At 50.6% G+C, this 17,175-nt stretch overlaps 2 protein-coding genes across 2 annotated transcripts; one reads left to right on the top strand and one right to left on the bottom strand.

The window, feature by feature from the left end:
- Positions 1-7,315: 7,315 nt before the first annotated feature.
- On the bottom strand, positions 7,316-9,793 carry MRPL46 (mitochondrial ribosomal protein L46). Its single transcript, XM_040569664.1, has 4 exons — positions 9,580-9,793; positions 9,245-9,437; positions 8,441-8,614; positions 7,316-7,748 (listed from the first exon to the last, which is right to left on the bottom strand). The coding sequence occupies exons 1-4, from the start codon at positions 9,754-9,756 to the stop codon at positions 7,498-7,500; spliced, it is 795 nt and encodes a 264-aa protein (XP_040425598.1). The 5' UTR covers positions 9,757-9,793; the 3' UTR covers positions 7,316-7,497.
- A 38-nt stretch (positions 9,794-9,831) lies between these two features.
- On the top strand, positions 9,832-13,572 carry MRPS11 (mitochondrial ribosomal protein S11). Its single transcript, XM_040569665.1, has 6 exons — positions 9,832-9,922; positions 10,027-10,122; positions 10,249-10,338; positions 11,073-11,202; positions 12,678-12,743; positions 13,210-13,572. Exons 1-6 carry the CDS (start codon positions 9,870-9,872, stop codon positions 13,315-13,317), a joined length of 543 nt encoding a protein of 180 aa, XP_040425599.1. The 5' UTR covers positions 9,832-9,869; the 3' UTR covers positions 13,318-13,572.
- Positions 13,573-17,175: the final 3,603 nt, after the last annotated feature.

Here is a 17,175-nt window from a genome sequence, read left to right as displayed (position 1 = left end):
GCCTGGCAGTGTCTTTCCACACTCCTCCTGTTGGCTCCCCCGGCACAGAGAGCTGCTTCCAGGGAGTCTTGGTGCCAGACAACTTCTCATCACCGTTCCCCAGCCACTACACACACACACAACCTGGAAATAATCCTCCCAGGAACGACAAAGTAATAGTCGCTAATTACACAATTAATTTATTCTTTGGCACTAATAAAAAAAAAAAAAAAGAATTTGTTACAAAGGAGGGTAAAAAAAAAAGAAAAAAGAAACAATCTAGGGCTTTGTTTAATTAAAACCACAATATACCGAAAAAACAAGGAATCCTAATGATACAGACAACGCTTGTTGTGATTGTTTTTGATTGTGTAATTAGTCAACTACAGAAAAGATGCTTTCTTTTCTTTAAAACTGTGGGGTTTTTTATTATTATTGTTTGCTTTCCCCTTTTTATTGAATGCCACCATCCTCAGGGCGCACAAATCGCAGCAGCAAACCGCTGCTGCCAGCCCTTACCTGCGGGCAGAGGGGTCACACCCTCACCTCTCGCACCCCATGCCCACCGAGGGGCGGCTGCAGCACGCTCCCCGTGCCCACCACGGCCGCTCTCCGGGCCGACAGCGCCGCGGAATCGCGACCCCAGCCCCGAGGAGCTGGAGCTGGGATGGAGCTGGCAGGCAGAGCAGCCACAGCCTGCTGAGGAGGGAGCCAAGGAACAAGCCGTTAGCCCGACGCTATATATATGTTATGCTTCCGTGTCCTGATGTTAACCAACGTTATATATATATATATGTTTTAAGTATTCATATATTCATAGCTATAAAGGCCTTTTCTCTACTCAAGCTAAATTGTGCAACCGTGACCTATTGTCCCAGAAGGCTTTTTATTCATGTTAAATGGGTACTGAGATTATGAAGCTCCTTGGTAGTAGGTGCACAAGTGTTCTGGAGGAGACGGGAGAAGACGGATGGTCCTGTTGAGGCTCAGCAAAGAGGGCAAAGCAACTCACGACAAAAACACGAGAGCTGAGCCGCGCTGCAGCCTGGCTGCCTTCACGTCTGAAAAACAGCAGCAGGGGCTGGCTGTCCCCTGGATGAAAACAGGGGTGTCACCGACCTCGTCCCCTCTCCCCAGGGAGCTGGTAGCCATACCCACGGCATGCAGGAACGCCAGCATTCAGCACATATCCCTTGCACACTCACACATCCCCTGTGCACCCCCGGAGAGCTCACAGTTTCTCGGAGGTGGCTCCTGGGATTTGTCACCTCCACGCCGTCAGAAAGGGATCAGGACAAGGGCTGGCCCCGGTGCCAGGCTGCTCAGCGGTGACCAGGGACGCTGGTGTCCCCTTGCTCCGACACAGCCAGGGTGGAAGCGGCAGCGAGCTGGCTGCCATGCCGCTGCCAGATGGTGGATGAGATTAAAAGAATTTGATTTTCAAATAATCCATAAACCTGGCTGAGCTAATGTCGTTTCATATGTATTATCTTGTAATCCCAGGGAAGAGAACATTTCAGAGCAAAGAGCCTTATTCTCCCTCCCTGCAAGGCCTCTAACAAGCTATAGATAATCCCCTTTTTGTTGGAAGGTACTTACAGGGGACCTCCAACACCCAGCACGCAGCACGGGGGCTGCGGCACTGTGCCTGGAGGGGACACACAGGTGCCCAGCACCACGGGGCCTTTGTAGGGGTGAGGGCAGCACTCAGCAGGTCACAGGGACACCTCCAGCTCAGACCCACAGGAGATGAGGGAGGATGGAGGAGGGAATTTGCCAGTCCTGCTCCCTCGTATTACACAGGAGCACGTGCTGCAGCACTTTGGGTAGGGGTACAGCTGCACCCTCTCTTCCAGACAACTCCACTTCTATCCCCACCCTTGGGGATAAAGCCCCAAAAGCTCAGCTAGGTGAAGCCGTGTCCAACGCCCTCTCTAAAGCAACCCCTGCACAACCGAGCCATGGGAAATGGCCAGAGGAGCTGCTGACTTCTACCTGCCTGCATCAAACACCCACCACCACTTTTTGCCCCTCTCTCTACCCCATACAGGTCCGTCCATCACCCCCATGCCCCCAACCCTCCCACACCCCCACAGCCCTAAGCATCCTCCATCACCAAACCCAGCCTGCCTGCTCTCTGCCTCTTTTCCCTGCTCTCGGGACTCCTTTGAGCCTCCGGTTACTTGTCAAGGCTCCGTGGAACAAACACGACCCCCTGCTTGTGCCCGGGACCCTCCGAGGCACAAGCCACCAAACCTGGGCACAGTGGTTAGGAACTGGCGGTCCCTACGCCAGTCTTCAGGCTCCCACTCTGGAGAACAGGAGGTGGTTTTAAGAGGGAAGGGAAGCTCCATGGATGGGATTTCCCAGTCGCTGCCTGCCATCTAGTGCCCAGCACCGAGCCATTTCACAGGCAGCAACACCCGACTCCATCCTCGGTGGAATTTAGATCTTAAATTGGAGGCAGAGACATCTGGGCATCGGGCCCCGCACAGGGAGTCCCCACCGTGCTCCTCACTCCGCAACAGGGTGAGGGCTTGGGAATCAACCCAGGTGGACTGATTTGTCAGGAAAAAGAGGGCAAACAGCCCAGAGCACGGGGAGGTGACACCACGTAGCTGCCCGAGGACACACGGCGCTGAGCGCAAACCACAGCTCGGGAGGCAATTGCTGCTTTGCAGGGGCACACGGCGGTGTCTGACACAAACGGGCCGCACCGGTCACTTGGAAGAGCCAGGCAGGGCAGGGGCTCACGAGCACACAGAAGCAGATTTACTGATGAGCACAGGGCTCCAATCGCCTCCAACGCTTCCCAAAAAGCACTAGGCGACATTAGCAAGAGGATTACTCAGAATTCAAAAGCAAATGGGATTTGTGACCTGTTACATTAACCAGGGACTGGGGAAAGCTCTACAGAGAGAGCACGCTGCTGGCAGGTCACCAAACCAATTATTAAGAGCTCACAGATCATGAAGCCAGATACATACACACATCGAGATAAATTTCTGTTTGCCTGCAGAGCAGGACGCTGGCTGAGCCTCCCTCCCAGCCCGGCGTGCTTTTTCTGTGCGCCCATTAAACCTGGATTATACCTGGTTCCTTTCTCCAGTAATTCACTTTCCCCCACAGGTTTAATGCGGAGGAATAACATTTGGGAGGGGAAAACCTGCAAGGAGAAACGTAACGTGCATAATTGCTGTGATAGATGAGAGCGAGCAGGAAGCGTGGAGGCAGCAGCCCAGCCAGCAGGAATCAGCCTTAAGTTGCAAACTGTTACCTGGAAAATTTTTTCCTCAGTTAATTATGAGATGGGGTGTAATTACGAGATGGGGCATTTGCTGTAGCTATATAAGTGGCCAGCTCCTGCTAGCACCCTTCTTGCTTCTGGAGTAGGCTTTGCTGAGCCCAAAAGCCTCACACACCCTGTATAAAGGCTTTATTGCCTCGCCTGGGTTTTGAAGAAGCTTCGTTTTAATGTTGCTGAACATCCCGTCATATTTCAACTGAGAAATGCCCTTGGGTCTCCAAGCCCTGCCCATGAAGTCCTGCCAAAGGATTTTATAACCCCCACGATCTGTTAGGGAAAAGTAGCCTTGACAGCAAAGCTGTACCTAGAACAACCTGAAGGAGCTTCCTGCTGTCAGCATTTTGTGCTTACCTCACAAATTCCTGGCTTTGCTTTTGGAGGGCTTGGTGTTGAGGACTGGGTATTCACAGCAAAGCTTCTGGAGCTGTTTTCCCCGAGTCCCAGCTTCCCAGCAGCTCTCCTTCTTTTACGCCAGTCCTTACCTTTGCAGAGATTCGTCCAAGCGCAGCACCCTGCCTGCCCCTGCTCGGCGTCCTTGCAGATATGGGAGGGAAAAGGTGTCCTCGAAACAGAAGGATGAGACCTGATCCACTCCTACCGCTGGTGACCTGCCCCGACCTGATTCCCCACAGCGTTTTCTGCAGGGCGTCCTGGCTGCCCCGAGCAGAACGCTCCGTGCTGCCTCCCCTGCAGTAACACACCACAAAAAGCCTCCCCCCATAGAGACAGATCCCTTTCAACTCAAAAATGGGAGCTTGGACAGAACAAAAGCAGGTGACCGATGCTGCTGGGGAGCCAGCCACAAGACCCCTCATCCTCTGGGACAGGACAGGGATAAGCCCACGGTTACGGCCCAACTCCTACCCACCCACCCTCGCCCCAGCCGGAAGGGGCACTGCACCGGGACAGCTTCCCTGAAGCAGCGTAGACCACGGCTGTCAGCCTCTCCTGGTTCTACATGCATTAATCTTCCAAATATTGAAGCTTTTCATCGCTTGGAGCCAGCCAGAAGGAGCAACAATTACTAACAGCTGCCTGTTACATGGGGAAGTGTGGGGTTGTGAACAGTTCGGTGTTACCACATCACAAAACATGCACGCGGGGCTCTGCTTAGAGACCACCACACCCCAGACAGGGCAGGATATCAGCTAAGGAAGGCATTTTGTAGGGGAAAGAGCGGAAAACCGTACCTGCGAAGCTGAGAAGTGGTTTTATTAGGACTTGCTATCTCTCCGTTGCTGGAGGGGAGTGCTAGCACCCAATTTGTCACACGGAAAACTTTAATCTCTCTCTTCTAACATGGTGGCTGAAGCAATAACTTAGATGCAGTTTTAGGCTGCAATTGATCCTTACATTTGTTTCTGCTTCAGGAGGCTTTTAGCAACGGCTGTGGGGCGGCACTGCATCAGGGAGAAGTTATCTAAATGGTATGCATCCTTGCTCGTTGAAGGGGGGAACGATCTGGCTTTCGTGCACCGCCTTCACGAACAAAAAGTGTTCTGTGCCGAGCACGGCTTCGAGCAGCAGAAAGTCTGCAGGCTGACTGTTGGCACCCTCCAGCTCCCTCCCCAGGCGGTGCAGCCTGCAGAAGACAAGGCTGCGTGATGCTCCGCTCACAGAGGCCGTGGGGAAGGGGAGCAGGTCACACCGAACAAGAAGTGAGCAAAAGCACCCATGCGAGAGGATCTGGGATTGTTCACAGCAACTGGCTGTGGGCCCTTAAATAGAACAAACAGTAGAAGGAAGGAAAAAAAGGCGTTGTTCCTATGCAGGTTGGGAGCAGAAATTCCTGTTTTAGGTGCTGAGAAAGCAATAATTTCAGCTTCCAGAGAAGACCCAGTTTCTTATGCACCTGAAGCCTGTAAGAACAAAGGCCTGAGCCTGAGGAAAAAGATAAAAAATAAAAGAGGCTGAAGATTCCGGCCTCTCCGTTGCTGGAGGGTGCTACACCTCTCAGCAGTGCCCAAAGACTTGTTGCTTGAGCAAGCCGGAGAAGAATTGTCTGAGTTTCAAGATCACCAAGCTTTCCATACAGCTTTTTCTCTCTTTTGTGCTCCTTGTTTTGAGAGCAAAAAAGCAGTGCTTAAACACCATCTCATATGCTTTGAAAGCCTCACTCCAGCAGCACAAAACCTGCCTCTAGCATGGGAAATGGCGCAGAGACCTCGGCAAGACCACAAAGCTCTGCCCAGAAGCTGTGTGCTACTGCGCCAGCAACAGCCTGAAACCAGGGGGCAGAGAAAAGCCCAGTCCTTGGCCATCTGCACCCATAGCCTCAGGCTGCTGGGGGCACGAGGGGCACAGCCTGACTCATCTCTCCCCTCTGCAAGCGCTTTCAGTCTCGAAGAAGAGGAGTCTCCCCTTCCACAGGGCTGAGCACAGACAGCAGCCAACAAACCTGCAGCTTGCAGGCACACACTCTGCTCCATACTTCCTCCTTGCAAACGCTCTCTGCTGCAGACAGCCTCCTTTGCCAGGCCTGCAAGGGTGCTTCAAGAAACCAAGTTTTGTTTTGTTTATAGTTTATGGCAAGCCTGCAGCTTCCATCTGCCCAGCATTAGAAAATGGAAGGCTGCTGTGCTAACCCCCACTCCAATGGCCTGTGGAGTGATTAAGGATAGCTTTAATTTGAGGCCTGCAGCTCCCAAAGGACTGATATAATATATATAGCAATCTCAGTTCCACCTCTGGAGGCCGAACCCTCTCCAGATGATTAACGACACCTATTTCCTCCTTCTCTCTCTCCCTGCCACTGAAGGCTGATTCCGTGCAAAGTCCAGCCAGCGCCAGGCCCACAGTCTGACTACCAGACAGCAAATTTACAACCAGAAAAAGCACCCCAGGAAATAAAAACAGACCCAGAGAGACAAGCCAGCACCCTATAAGCACAGGATAGCTCTTCTAATAAAGAAATTGCAGCAAGAGCCAGGCTACCTGAGGTAGACCTGGCTGGGCTGGGCTAGCAGCAGGGCTGGCCTCGCACGTTGGGACAGGAGAACTCAAAGCCACCTTACCTTTACGGCTGCTCTCAGGAAGAAGGAACACTAGAGCAGCCTTCCCCTCGCAAGCAAAAATTAGCATTTCAGCCCCAAAGAGCTGCTGCTCAAGTGTTACTCTCCTTCGCTGTTACTACAGCTTCAGGCCCAAAAGGACTGATTCAGCACATGTGGGAAAGCAGCAGTCATCTGAGGAGCTACTGATAGTTCCCACCACATCTGTCCCCTCCAGGGCCACTGTGTATTGTGGACTGTTAGGCCAGAGGCAGCTTCAACGCTAATTAAACATGACTAAGATGTGAACAACCCAGCTTCCAGCTCCCCAGAAATTGCCCAGCCTTGTGAGCCCTCATCTGCTGCCCATGATCCATGATGAGTTCCCCTCTCTGCAGTACCAGGCTTCTTGTTTCTGGCTGGAGGAACCTTCACCCATGGGGGACGGGTTAAGGACAGCCGACCTCCTGCCCAGCTGGGCCAATGAGCTGATTACCTCTGGAGAAGCTAAAGGGTTCCAGGGGATCACGAGCTTGGCCACCGCGTCCAGACAGATGAAGGCATTGCTGGAAATGCTGGTGGAGCTGCTCCAGGCCTGCAAAAGCTAATCCTTGGATAAGCAACTGATCGCTGCTCTGCTGCACGCTGCAATGTGCATATCTTCCCCTGGGCATCGTAACAATCCACCAGAAAACTACAGCCTTAGGGGACTGGGATGGTGCCAAAGAAAATCACTCCCTTGCCAGGTCTTCCATTATATCTAGCTGGCTACTCACCCCCTTACACTTAAGGGCAGCTATTCCCACCTGGACACAAAGATCACTCTCCAGAGCTGCTCTTACTAAAGAGCAGGTGTCAGAGACAAGCATTAGCCATTATTTAGAAGAAACCATTTCAGCTCTAGACTATGACAGGGGTCTGGTGAGGAGAGCAAGCCTCCTGGGTACCAAAGCCTCAGGGAGTTGCACACTTGGGTGAGGAACAGATCACAACATGCACTTCTAGAAGAACTCCCTGAGGAGAGCTTCACTTCAGAGTATAAGTTTTAATATTTATTTAGAACAGGCCTGGTGAAGAGAAGTGGGAAGTAAGGCAAAGGCAATTTATCCTCCAGAGCCCTACTTAACATCCTATATACACAGGCCGTGCAAAGCAGCAGCTCTTCTACTTCTCAGAGTCACATCCCACATCTTCCCCACCTGCTGGAGCACAGCTTATCACTTATAAGTCCAGAAGGAATCGATTGACTTTTTTCAGGTATTCCGGCTTCAAGTAAGCTCCCAGCTCATCCTTTGTGACCCACAGATAATCTTTCTTCAGCTCTGCCTGCGACAAATCACTGCTCTGGAGGAAGGCTTTGTAGAAGAATACTTTGGCTCCCACGTTATCTTCAGTCCTGATGGCCCTGGGAAACTTATACTTGTAAATCCCATATGGTGCATTCCCCAGGATTTTGGCTTGAATGTGATCTCCTGGAAGGCCCCAGCAGTGCAAGAGAAAGAAAACAAGATGTAAGAACACAGAGCGATGGTAACTGTTCTCCCGTAATAACAGACAGACAGCATAGGACGCTCCTTCTATCTGGTTCAGACCGACTGTTCCCTCTTCTGGCCAGAAATACTGCCACTTTAAAGTCTTTTCTCATGAAAAAGTAACTCGTCCCAAGTTCATGAAGTCCTCTCAGAGGTAGCGAGAATATCAAGCTCTGCCAACTCACGCAGCAAAGCAAGGACACGCGTGTTTGCTATCATCCATCTGCCACAAAAGCTGCTACAGGGTGACAAAAGGGAAGGGGAAGCTGTACACCTGGAGACAGCCTAGACCATCCAGGTGGCATCTGGTGCTGCTCAAACATCAGACTGCAAGGGCCAGACCTGGCACTGCAGCTGCTGGCAGCCAGAGAGCCCAGCTCCCAGCCTGCTGGCTCTCAGCCCCTCACACTGCAGCACAGCTGAGCACAGTTAAGGAGCAGATCACCCAGGATCTTGCCAGAAACCCCATTACTCAAGCACAGTCCCACTGCTATGAAATACCTCTTCCCAGCAGATGGGAGGTGATTTCAGTACAGATGGCAAATATCCCTCAGGTAGAGCAAGGGAAAAGAAAAAAAAAAAAAGACTAGGACAAAGAGGAGCAAGAGGCAGGCACACAGCAAGCTACATACCCAAAAACGTAGCCATGGCTCGCTCAGCTGTGTTTCGCATAGTCTCTCCAGGCTGCCATTCCACTTGAGGCAGGAGCCACAGCTCCTGGTTACCAATCTTCTGCTTCACCAGCAGCATCAGGTTACTGTCCAGCTTCCTGTTCAGAGACGTTCGATCATCTTTTTTATCAGCATCTGCCACAAAAACGACACATGTTGGAAACAAAGTCTCCCAGCTGCACTGGTCTGATCAGCATGATTCACTGTCTCTCTGCATCTCATTCCCTTCCAGCAACAACACAGAGAGAACGCAGATATGTGGAACAAGACAAAAATCTAGACAGAAATATTCTCAGTCACTCTGGGAGTGAATGCAGGGTTCAGAAATGCTAAAACGTACTCTACCTGAGTACAGGTACTCTAATGCCACTGCTAAAATGTACTCTTACCTGTTCTGTTTTCAAAGGGAATTTGTAGTGAGCAGTTTAATTTCTGTCAAGCTGGAGACCCAGTAAGAATAACAGGCAAGCATAGGAACCAAACTTTCCAAGGTTTTTCATGGAAGTTTCCTGGGAACAACACAAGTTTTTCCCAGTCTGCTCTGTTAAGGTTGTGTGAACGTGCCTATCTTCACAGCACTGCAGCCCCCATTCCTTTATAATCCAGTTAATTCCTCACGTGCTAGCCACACTGCCAAAGTATCAAGTTTTTAGAGAAATAAATAACTTGGCAAATGCCTTCCCTACACAAAACCGCACCCAGGTGTGTTTAACAGAGGACCAGCCAAGACACTGCACCTGCCAAGACACTTCACTTAGCTGGTACCTGTCACCCGCGGGGCCGGGCTGAACTGAAGTAATTTCTGTTCCCACTTGTCCTCCAGGTCCTGGGCCATGACGACCGTTTTACCAGGCGCCTCATCCTCGTCGTACGAGCTCTCCTTCCTCCTCCTGAGCTGCTCCTCCTCCTCCAGCTTGCGGACCTCGTGGTCGGAGTAGCGGCTCTTCTCCAGCTCTATCTAAAGGGGCAACAGAAGATTTGATCGCTCAGGTCACCCACCAGCACCAGGGGCCGGGTTTCGGGACAAAACCCCTCACACGCAGCCCCGAGCGGTACCGGAGGGCTCCCTCTGCCTCTCCCCTCCGTTCCCCTAGCCCTACCTGCCCCACGAGCGCCGCCATCTCCTCCTCCTCCCTGCGGAGGGGCTGCGTGATGCGGGGCAGCCTCAGCAGGCACAGCGCCCCGAACAGCCGCCACGGCCGGGGCGTTACAGCGGCAGAGGAGGACGAACTCACCCACCGCCCCCAGCCCGCTAAGGACCCGACGGGCGCCGCCATGATGCTTGAAGCGCAGCCCACAGTGCCCCGCGGCTGCCCGCCGCCATCTTTCCTCCCGGCGTGCCTCGCGGCGAGGCGGCGGCCGCCATCTTAGGGGAGCCGCGCGGGCCGCCATGAGCGCGGCGCTCGCCGTCGCCTGGCAACGGCTGCTCGGGGCGGCCTGCGGGTGAGGGGCGGCGGGGCCGGGCCGGGCCGGGCCGTGGCCCCCGGGGTTTTCTCGTCCCGTCACGGGTTTCATCGCCCCCCGTTTCCCTTTTTTCTCTCCCGCAGTGGCCGCTGCCTGCATGCCGGCGTGCGGAGCCTGCGGGAGCTGGCCGCGAAGGAGGCCGCGCAGGAGGCGGAGGGGCAGAGCGTCACCGACCTGAGGTGAGCCGAGTCGGTGCTCCGGGCATCGCCCCGTCCCGTCTTCCTTTCCAAATTGCCGGAGGATACAGCGTAAAACTTCGCTGGATGTAAAGAGCGAGCGTCTGACAATGTTATTTTGCTCCCCAGCCCTTTAATCCTGCAGAGGAGCTCCATGAGGTGGGATGGAAAGACCTACGAGGAGATCCCGATAGCCCACATCAAGGCGACGTACAACAAGTGAGCAAAGGAGCTTCCCCTGTGCCTGTAAAATGAAAGCTTAATGTGCCTAGGCCGGCCATTTTAAATGAAAAATGTCAGGGCAGTTCATGGCTGGGGGGATAATACTACTGACTGCAAACCTCAGTGCTGTTCAGGAAGTATAACTGTCCTCCTAGTGTCTTTAACAGTAATAAAGTTATTATTATTACTTCTTGGCTGTGTTCTGATATGAATAATTAGATGCTGATGGCTCTAATGGCAGGGTACTTCCTGCCCTCAGTTCTAGCACTGTGCAGCTGTTGAAAAAGTCATTGTATTATCCATGAGAGATGATTGTGTTTCATTAGTGAACCCTAGTGTGATATTGTGCTGCCTCTTAAACGTCTTTTGAGTTTGAGAAGTGTTTTGTGCTTTTCTTAATACATGGAAAAGGTAAAATGCTCACAGTAAGAGGTGGGTCCGAAAGGGTTAACTGTACCTGAGGGATAACTAGCAGAGCAGGTCATCCAGAAAGGTTTTACCATCTCCAATTCTCCAGGCATGACCTTGAAGTTCACTGCTGGCAGGTCTCTGCAGCTGGTGAGCATAACTGAGATACTTTGAAAGAGAGGATTGAGTTCAGATGGCTTTGAGAAGGGAGATGAGCTCTGTGGTGAGCTATGCGTTTTGAGAAGCTTTGCAGAACGAGGAGGAACTGGAGAGTAAAATCATCTGCTAGCTTATTCCTTTCTTTTGCCTCTCTCTTTCCATAGCACCCACATCCAAGTGGTCGGCTTTGACAACAGGCCGTTTGCCCGTACATCCTGCGGCACTGAAGGCTTCCAGAATGCCAAGAAGGGAACTGCCATCGCGGCACAGACAGCCGGCATAGCGGCAGCAACAGTGAGTCTGCACTGAATATTCTCACCCTCGCAGAGGGGGTCCCTGACTGCATCCCCTGCTACCTGGGTACAGGGGAATGGAGGACAAGTGCAGTAACTTCAGTTATTTTGGGGGGAAAGCGGGGCTTCTTGTTCATATTGCTTATCCCTTGCTCATGAGCAGCACTCCAGACCTCTGCTCCTTAGCACTCGAGCAGCACGCTGTTTGCTGACAGTTTCCCTAGCTTCATTTGACACAGTGAGCATCTTCACACTGACAAAATGTGTTTGAAACAGCAGTGAGAAATGCCCAGAGGGTGATCTTAGCTGCACACGCTGTGACTGGGAAATGTAGCTTGTAGCCTATCCTTTCCTAGCTCCAGTTTCATAGCTCTTTTATTCAAAGTGAACATACCTCAGCCGTTTTGGAAATAAAAGCCCCTGAAACAGCAGCAGTTTAATTTTGCACTGTAGGGGATTGAGAAGTGGCTGTAATTACTGGCTGAATGTTTTATATTTGCTCTCTGCCACAGGAGAACTGAGCTGCTACCAGCAGTTCTAGTCAGAAAAAGCAATGTCCCTGGGCACGTAGTTTCCAGATGCATATGGTTTACTGTAGTAATGCCTAAAAAAACCACGTGGGCGTCCAGTTAGCAGGAAAAGATGAAGCTGGCTATGTTATGGCCCTCGTTACAGCAACACGAGGCAAGGTTAAACTGAAAATCCTCATCCTCAATTAGGTGGAACCTTTCATGTCAGAGGTGTTCTGTGCTGCTGCTGGCCAACAGCTTATTATGATTGATTCAGAGGAATATAAGAACACTTTCACTATTAATCTTTGTTCACCGGAGCCTCGTAATAGCCGAATAGCTGTGGTTGCCCAGATGTATTCTATCCCTGTTAAAGTTTGTAGTAGATTAACTGCACTTGAATGTGGAAACCGAGAGACTCAGAAGAGCTCCACTTGGTGGCAGCACTGCTCTGCTTTACAGCAGGTGTTTTTCATTTTCAATTTGCAAGTCCCTAAAATTTTTGCACTGAAAGTGTGGACTCCTGCACAGCAAATATAAAGCTTGCCTGCTTTTCTCATTTACCCTCTAGAAGGAATCCACTGATCACAGGATAGAAGTCACTGCATTAGAGAAGGGAAAACAGCTTTGAGTTACTCTTTGTTAGCCAGGTATCCATGGATATGTCATTTTCTGTCCTGACTTTAGGTCACAGATCGTTTGATCTTAACACTTCCTCTGTATATGGAGTTGACAGCTTAACACAAGTTTTCTTGAAACTGCCACAGTTGTATCCAGGCTTCCTTTTCTTCTACTGTCAGGCTTTGTGCAATAATCACTATCATTCTCTTCTGTATCCATTACTACCTACTTTTTATTTTTAGTTAGAGAATACTATGATAGTGGGTCAAAAGCAAATGAAAGGCTCCAGGGGAGCCAGAGCAGCAGTAGATACATCAAAAAGAATACTAACCAATTCTTCTTTCAGAAAGCACGTGGGAAGGGTGTATTGCATGTACGAGTCATGGTGAAAGGACTGGGACCAGGACGCAAAGTAGGTGTCAGTTTCTTTTCATATATTTTTCTTTCTCAGACATCATCCTTTTTAATAAAAAAAAAAAAAATCAGTCTAGTCTTATGACAGTACCTATTAATTCGTGGGATTTTTTTTCAGAAGGTAATATAAAGGATTCATTGCTCAAATGCCAGTAAAGAAAACTGAGAATAATAAGAATTTTAGAATAATTTCTTCTGGAGACAGAATAAAAGCTGTATTGGGACCTTCTTCCACGTAAAGTTAGCAAAACTGATGGAAAATCTGATGAAAGAACTGAAGCAGATAGTTTTAAACTGGACATTCCGATACTAATTACTTATCTACAGGATAATTACAAAGTAGAACCATTGGAACAAGTTGACTTTTTGGACAGGGGACCAAGCTATTTTTCCTTCAGCTTTTTCCCTTTTCTGCTCTGCAGCGTGTTGCTAACAGCGTATCATCTGCTGTCTCACTCTTCCAGGCTGCCATCAAGGGTTTGACTATGGGAGGGTTGGAGGTCATCTCCATCACCGACAACACCCCGGTTCCACACAACGGCTGCCGCCCACGGAAAGCCAGGCGAATGTGAGAGGGGAGCGGAAGAGACACGCTGCATTCAATATTAGCTCATACAACAGGGACTGGGTTGAGTGTTGCTCGTGTCAGATTCCGGAAAGCCCCCCTCATGGAATTGTTTGCCGAGGGAAGCTCGGAGAAGACAGGCCTGGGCCGTGGAAGGTCAGGCGATAGAAGCTGGTGGTAAAAGCAGGAGTACATGTACCCCTTAGTGGGAAGCCTCTCGCGTACAAAGTTTGCTGATTAAAATGTTGGTCTTCTGACAGTCGTTCCTGCTGTGTTCCCAGAAGTATTTTGGATTATTATTGCCTCTCAACTGCTCTCTTCCTCTCTCCACAGTATGTGGCTCTTGTCTAGCCCTCAGTGCTACTACTGCTCTGGTTAGGTGGAAGGGGAGCATGAGATACGTACAGAATCAGGTCTCGCAGTCATCTGTAGTAAACAACTGCATGGGGTCACTTCATCTTCCTTCCGTCTTTCTCTCACCGCACACACTTGGAAACTAGACACAGTAACTCTTTCCTTTCCGCCTGGCTTGCAGAGCTCCCTGTGCCATGCAAGAGGCGCCGCTCCCCGTTCACACGGCGTGGAGCACCGTAGTCTGAATCCCTTATTGGCAAAGATCTGCTGCGGTGCTTTGTTTCACCTAAGCTGTAGCTGGCCTGTCAGTGCTACTGGCAAATGGAAAATGCCAGCCCTTCCAAGGGGCTGGGATCGTGCCAGTTTTGCTGCTTGCAGTCCCTTTAGTTCTGCCTCATGCACCACAAACTGGATTTGCTGGAGCTCCTGGGGAAGGCAAGCAGGGGGTTAGCAGGCCTGAGAAACAATGAAATGCTGCCAAGGAGATTTAAAACACTTATGTCTTGAACCGTGCCTCTGTATATCCACAGGCAGCATGGGCTTGTCACAGGGCTGCGATGCATTATTGCCGTCCCAGCTCCATCCAGAGAGAATTTCTGCCAAGCAAATATGTCTGAGGCTCTCCGGAGCATTAACCAGGGAAAGTAACAGCGGTAACTGACAGCAGGTTTGATTTCCTGGATGGCAGAAACCCACTGCCTAGCACAGGGCAGCGACTTGGAATCCACACTGCCAGAGAATCCTTGGCTACATACAGCATACACCGGGCAAACGTTTCACTTGTAAACACGGTGTGTTTTGGTGCAGCCAGCGGTTTTATCACAAACCCAGAATCTTCCTTTCTATTATTTTTCTTTCTGTCGCTCCTCCTTAGTTTCTTAAATTGCATAATTAACTATTCTCTTCCTCTTTAGAGAAAGGGTACCATGGCAACAAGGCAGTGAACCTCCTTCATGGGGCTGAATGACACGCTGCAGGTTTTGAAAGAAATCAGTCTGCTTAGAAGAGCCTGTTGAGTTGCATTTGACAGAAGAGAATAAAACAAGACTCAGATGAATCCCCTACCTTACTCCAACTGCCTGAATTTGAACAGAGGAGAGGTTATCTGAAAGGGAAGTTCCCTGAGCTGTCACAGGTTTGACGGCAAGGAGGAGAGGTTCTTCCATACTTGTGTGACAGACTAGAAGAGCCTCCCCCTTGCTCCAGAAACATGGCCGAGCTTCTGGTGACTTCATATTACTCTTTTTAAGGAGAATATGCCGAGTCTGCGACAAACCACATTTAATCATTTAATCTCTGAGTATTTGGGGCAGCTAGGGGGAAAAGGCAGCCACGAACACGGATGTGCCTTACAGCAAGGCCGTCCTGCTTCCTGCTGAGCGCCGTGACCAGCCCTGACAAAGGAGAAGCACCAGCTGCAGGCTCGGCAGCGCTGCGTGGCACGGTGCACGTGCAGAAATACAGACACTAACGTGCTCTGCCACAAGCTGCTTGTTGCAGCGACGCAGCAGAAGCGCCCATGTTGGATAAATACGATGGAATGGATTGAAAAACAAGATTGGGAAGAGATCCGTGGTCCTTTTGAAATTCAGGGAAGAGTAGGTGGATGACTCAAGAGTCAAATAGCAACTACAATAAATCTTTGTCTCATCCAGACTTAGAATCAAGGCTGTGCCCTTTATAAAGGCTGCTCCTTAACACCCCTGGCTTCTGAGAAGTCGTGAACATTTGATGAACTCCACCAATACACCACCACTGCTTACACAGTGGGACAGTTTAGCTCCCTGTCCGCTCTGCCTGCTTCTGGTACCTATCCCTATTTTCTTCCTCCAAGTGAGATCTATTTTGCACTTTCCAGAAGAGTTGACACTCTTCACTCTTTTCAGTGGCCAGATCTGTACAATATCGAGCAATATTTGCCTTCCAAACCCCCCGTTTGCCTTCCAAACCCCCAGTGCTTCATTTGCACAGCTTTTCACTGGTTTGATTTTCTACCCACTTTCTCTCCTGCCCTGGTGGAGCAGCCCAAAGCCACGTCCCAACTAAAGGCTCACTCTGAGCTGTTAATTCTGCAGCAAACCCTGGGTTTCTGGGGCAGTTGTCAGTGCTGGGGGAGAGCACAGCTACACAAAGGGAGCTTTCCTTCCTTGTGCAAGGGCTCGGTTGCTCCTCCCTGCACACACTGTACGGTGAAAGAAGTCTTTAAACACTCTATTGTTGTTCCTCTAGCAGGGAATTAATAGACACCAATAGCACTTAATGATTTCCTTACTCTTCAGATGAAACTATTAATTAAAGGCCTGGTTTTAGTCAGCCACTGGCATTTACCAGTTTTAATTGCTTTTCTTGGCGCCTGGGTGGAACACCGTTTTCTACTGGCTCACATTCCTCCTGAGCAGCAATTACGTGAGTAGCATGGCCACAGCATTAGCACCCTCATTAGGGTCACATCCTCTCCCTTTGGGCTTCCCCATTGCTTCGGGACATTTTTCTCTCCATTCCTTCCTCTTCCTCCTAACCTTTGATTCCTTAACTCTCAGAAAAGTTTGTAGTTGCTGTTGTTTCGGTTTGTTTGGTTTTTTTTAACCCCACCCTGAAAACCAGCTCAGGAGCTGCTACTGACTGCCAAGCTCCATCCTGGTTTAACCGTGGCCTTTCTGGGTTCTCGCCCTCCATTTTAACATACTACATGGACCTTTCTCCGTCACACGGGATGAAACCAAACAGTATTCTGGCCAACAGATAAGATGCTACCTCTGGTCTGTCTATCCTTTAATGAGTGCCTTGGAGATTGAGTCTAACTCAGTTACCTGTCCCGTGGACGCAGATGACACCTGGTGGCTTGGAAAAAACAGCCCCCAGACTAATCCCTAACAGCATATTATTTGGGAAAGAGGAACTCTTTCCCTAACCCCCACGACAAGGGCTTTCTAGCTAGAGCGCAGCTTTATCTGCTGAATTGGTGATTTACTATTTCCTCCGTGAGCCTCAGTGGCAAAGAGTCAGGCAGCCAATTCCAATCCCTTTGTGCGATTCAATTAAACCATTAATTAAGTGATGTCAGTGTCCTTTAACAGCTGACTATACACAAGCAAGCAAGGAGAAGGGGACAGACCCCGCGGCGCTAATAACCTGTAGCAGCAGGGGTGGTTTGCCGCAGCCCAGCTGCAGCTGCCAGGGACATCTGCGCGGGTTTTGATGGCTTTCCCTCCGGTGCACGAATACCTGGCTGCAGATGCACACGAGGCAGGTCTCTGGCTAGGTGTTTATAACCCCAAAGCGCCCCTCGGGAGCCTCTGAGAACTTAGGGTTCAAGCCAGGTTATGTTTTGCACTCAGACTTCCGCAGATAATCATGGTACTGCGGGGCTGCTGCTTTCACGCCCCGCGTCCCTGCACAGCCTCCCCTCCCCGCAGCGGCCCCTCCAGCCTCAGCCCCTGACCTCTCAGACCAAGGAGAGATCAAGGACCCTCAGGTTGTTTTTGTGCTTTTCCACCGTCCTCCTTTCCCC

This window comes from Cygnus olor, chromosome 11 (genome assembly GCF_009769625.2).
Source record: "Cygnus olor isolate bCygOlo1 chromosome 11, bCygOlo1.pri.v2, whole genome shotgun sequence".
Classification (NCBI taxonomy): domain Eukaryota; kingdom Metazoa; phylum Chordata; class Aves; order Anseriformes; family Anatidae; genus Cygnus; species Cygnus olor.
This window is presented reverse-complemented; position numbering and strand designations above follow the sequence as displayed.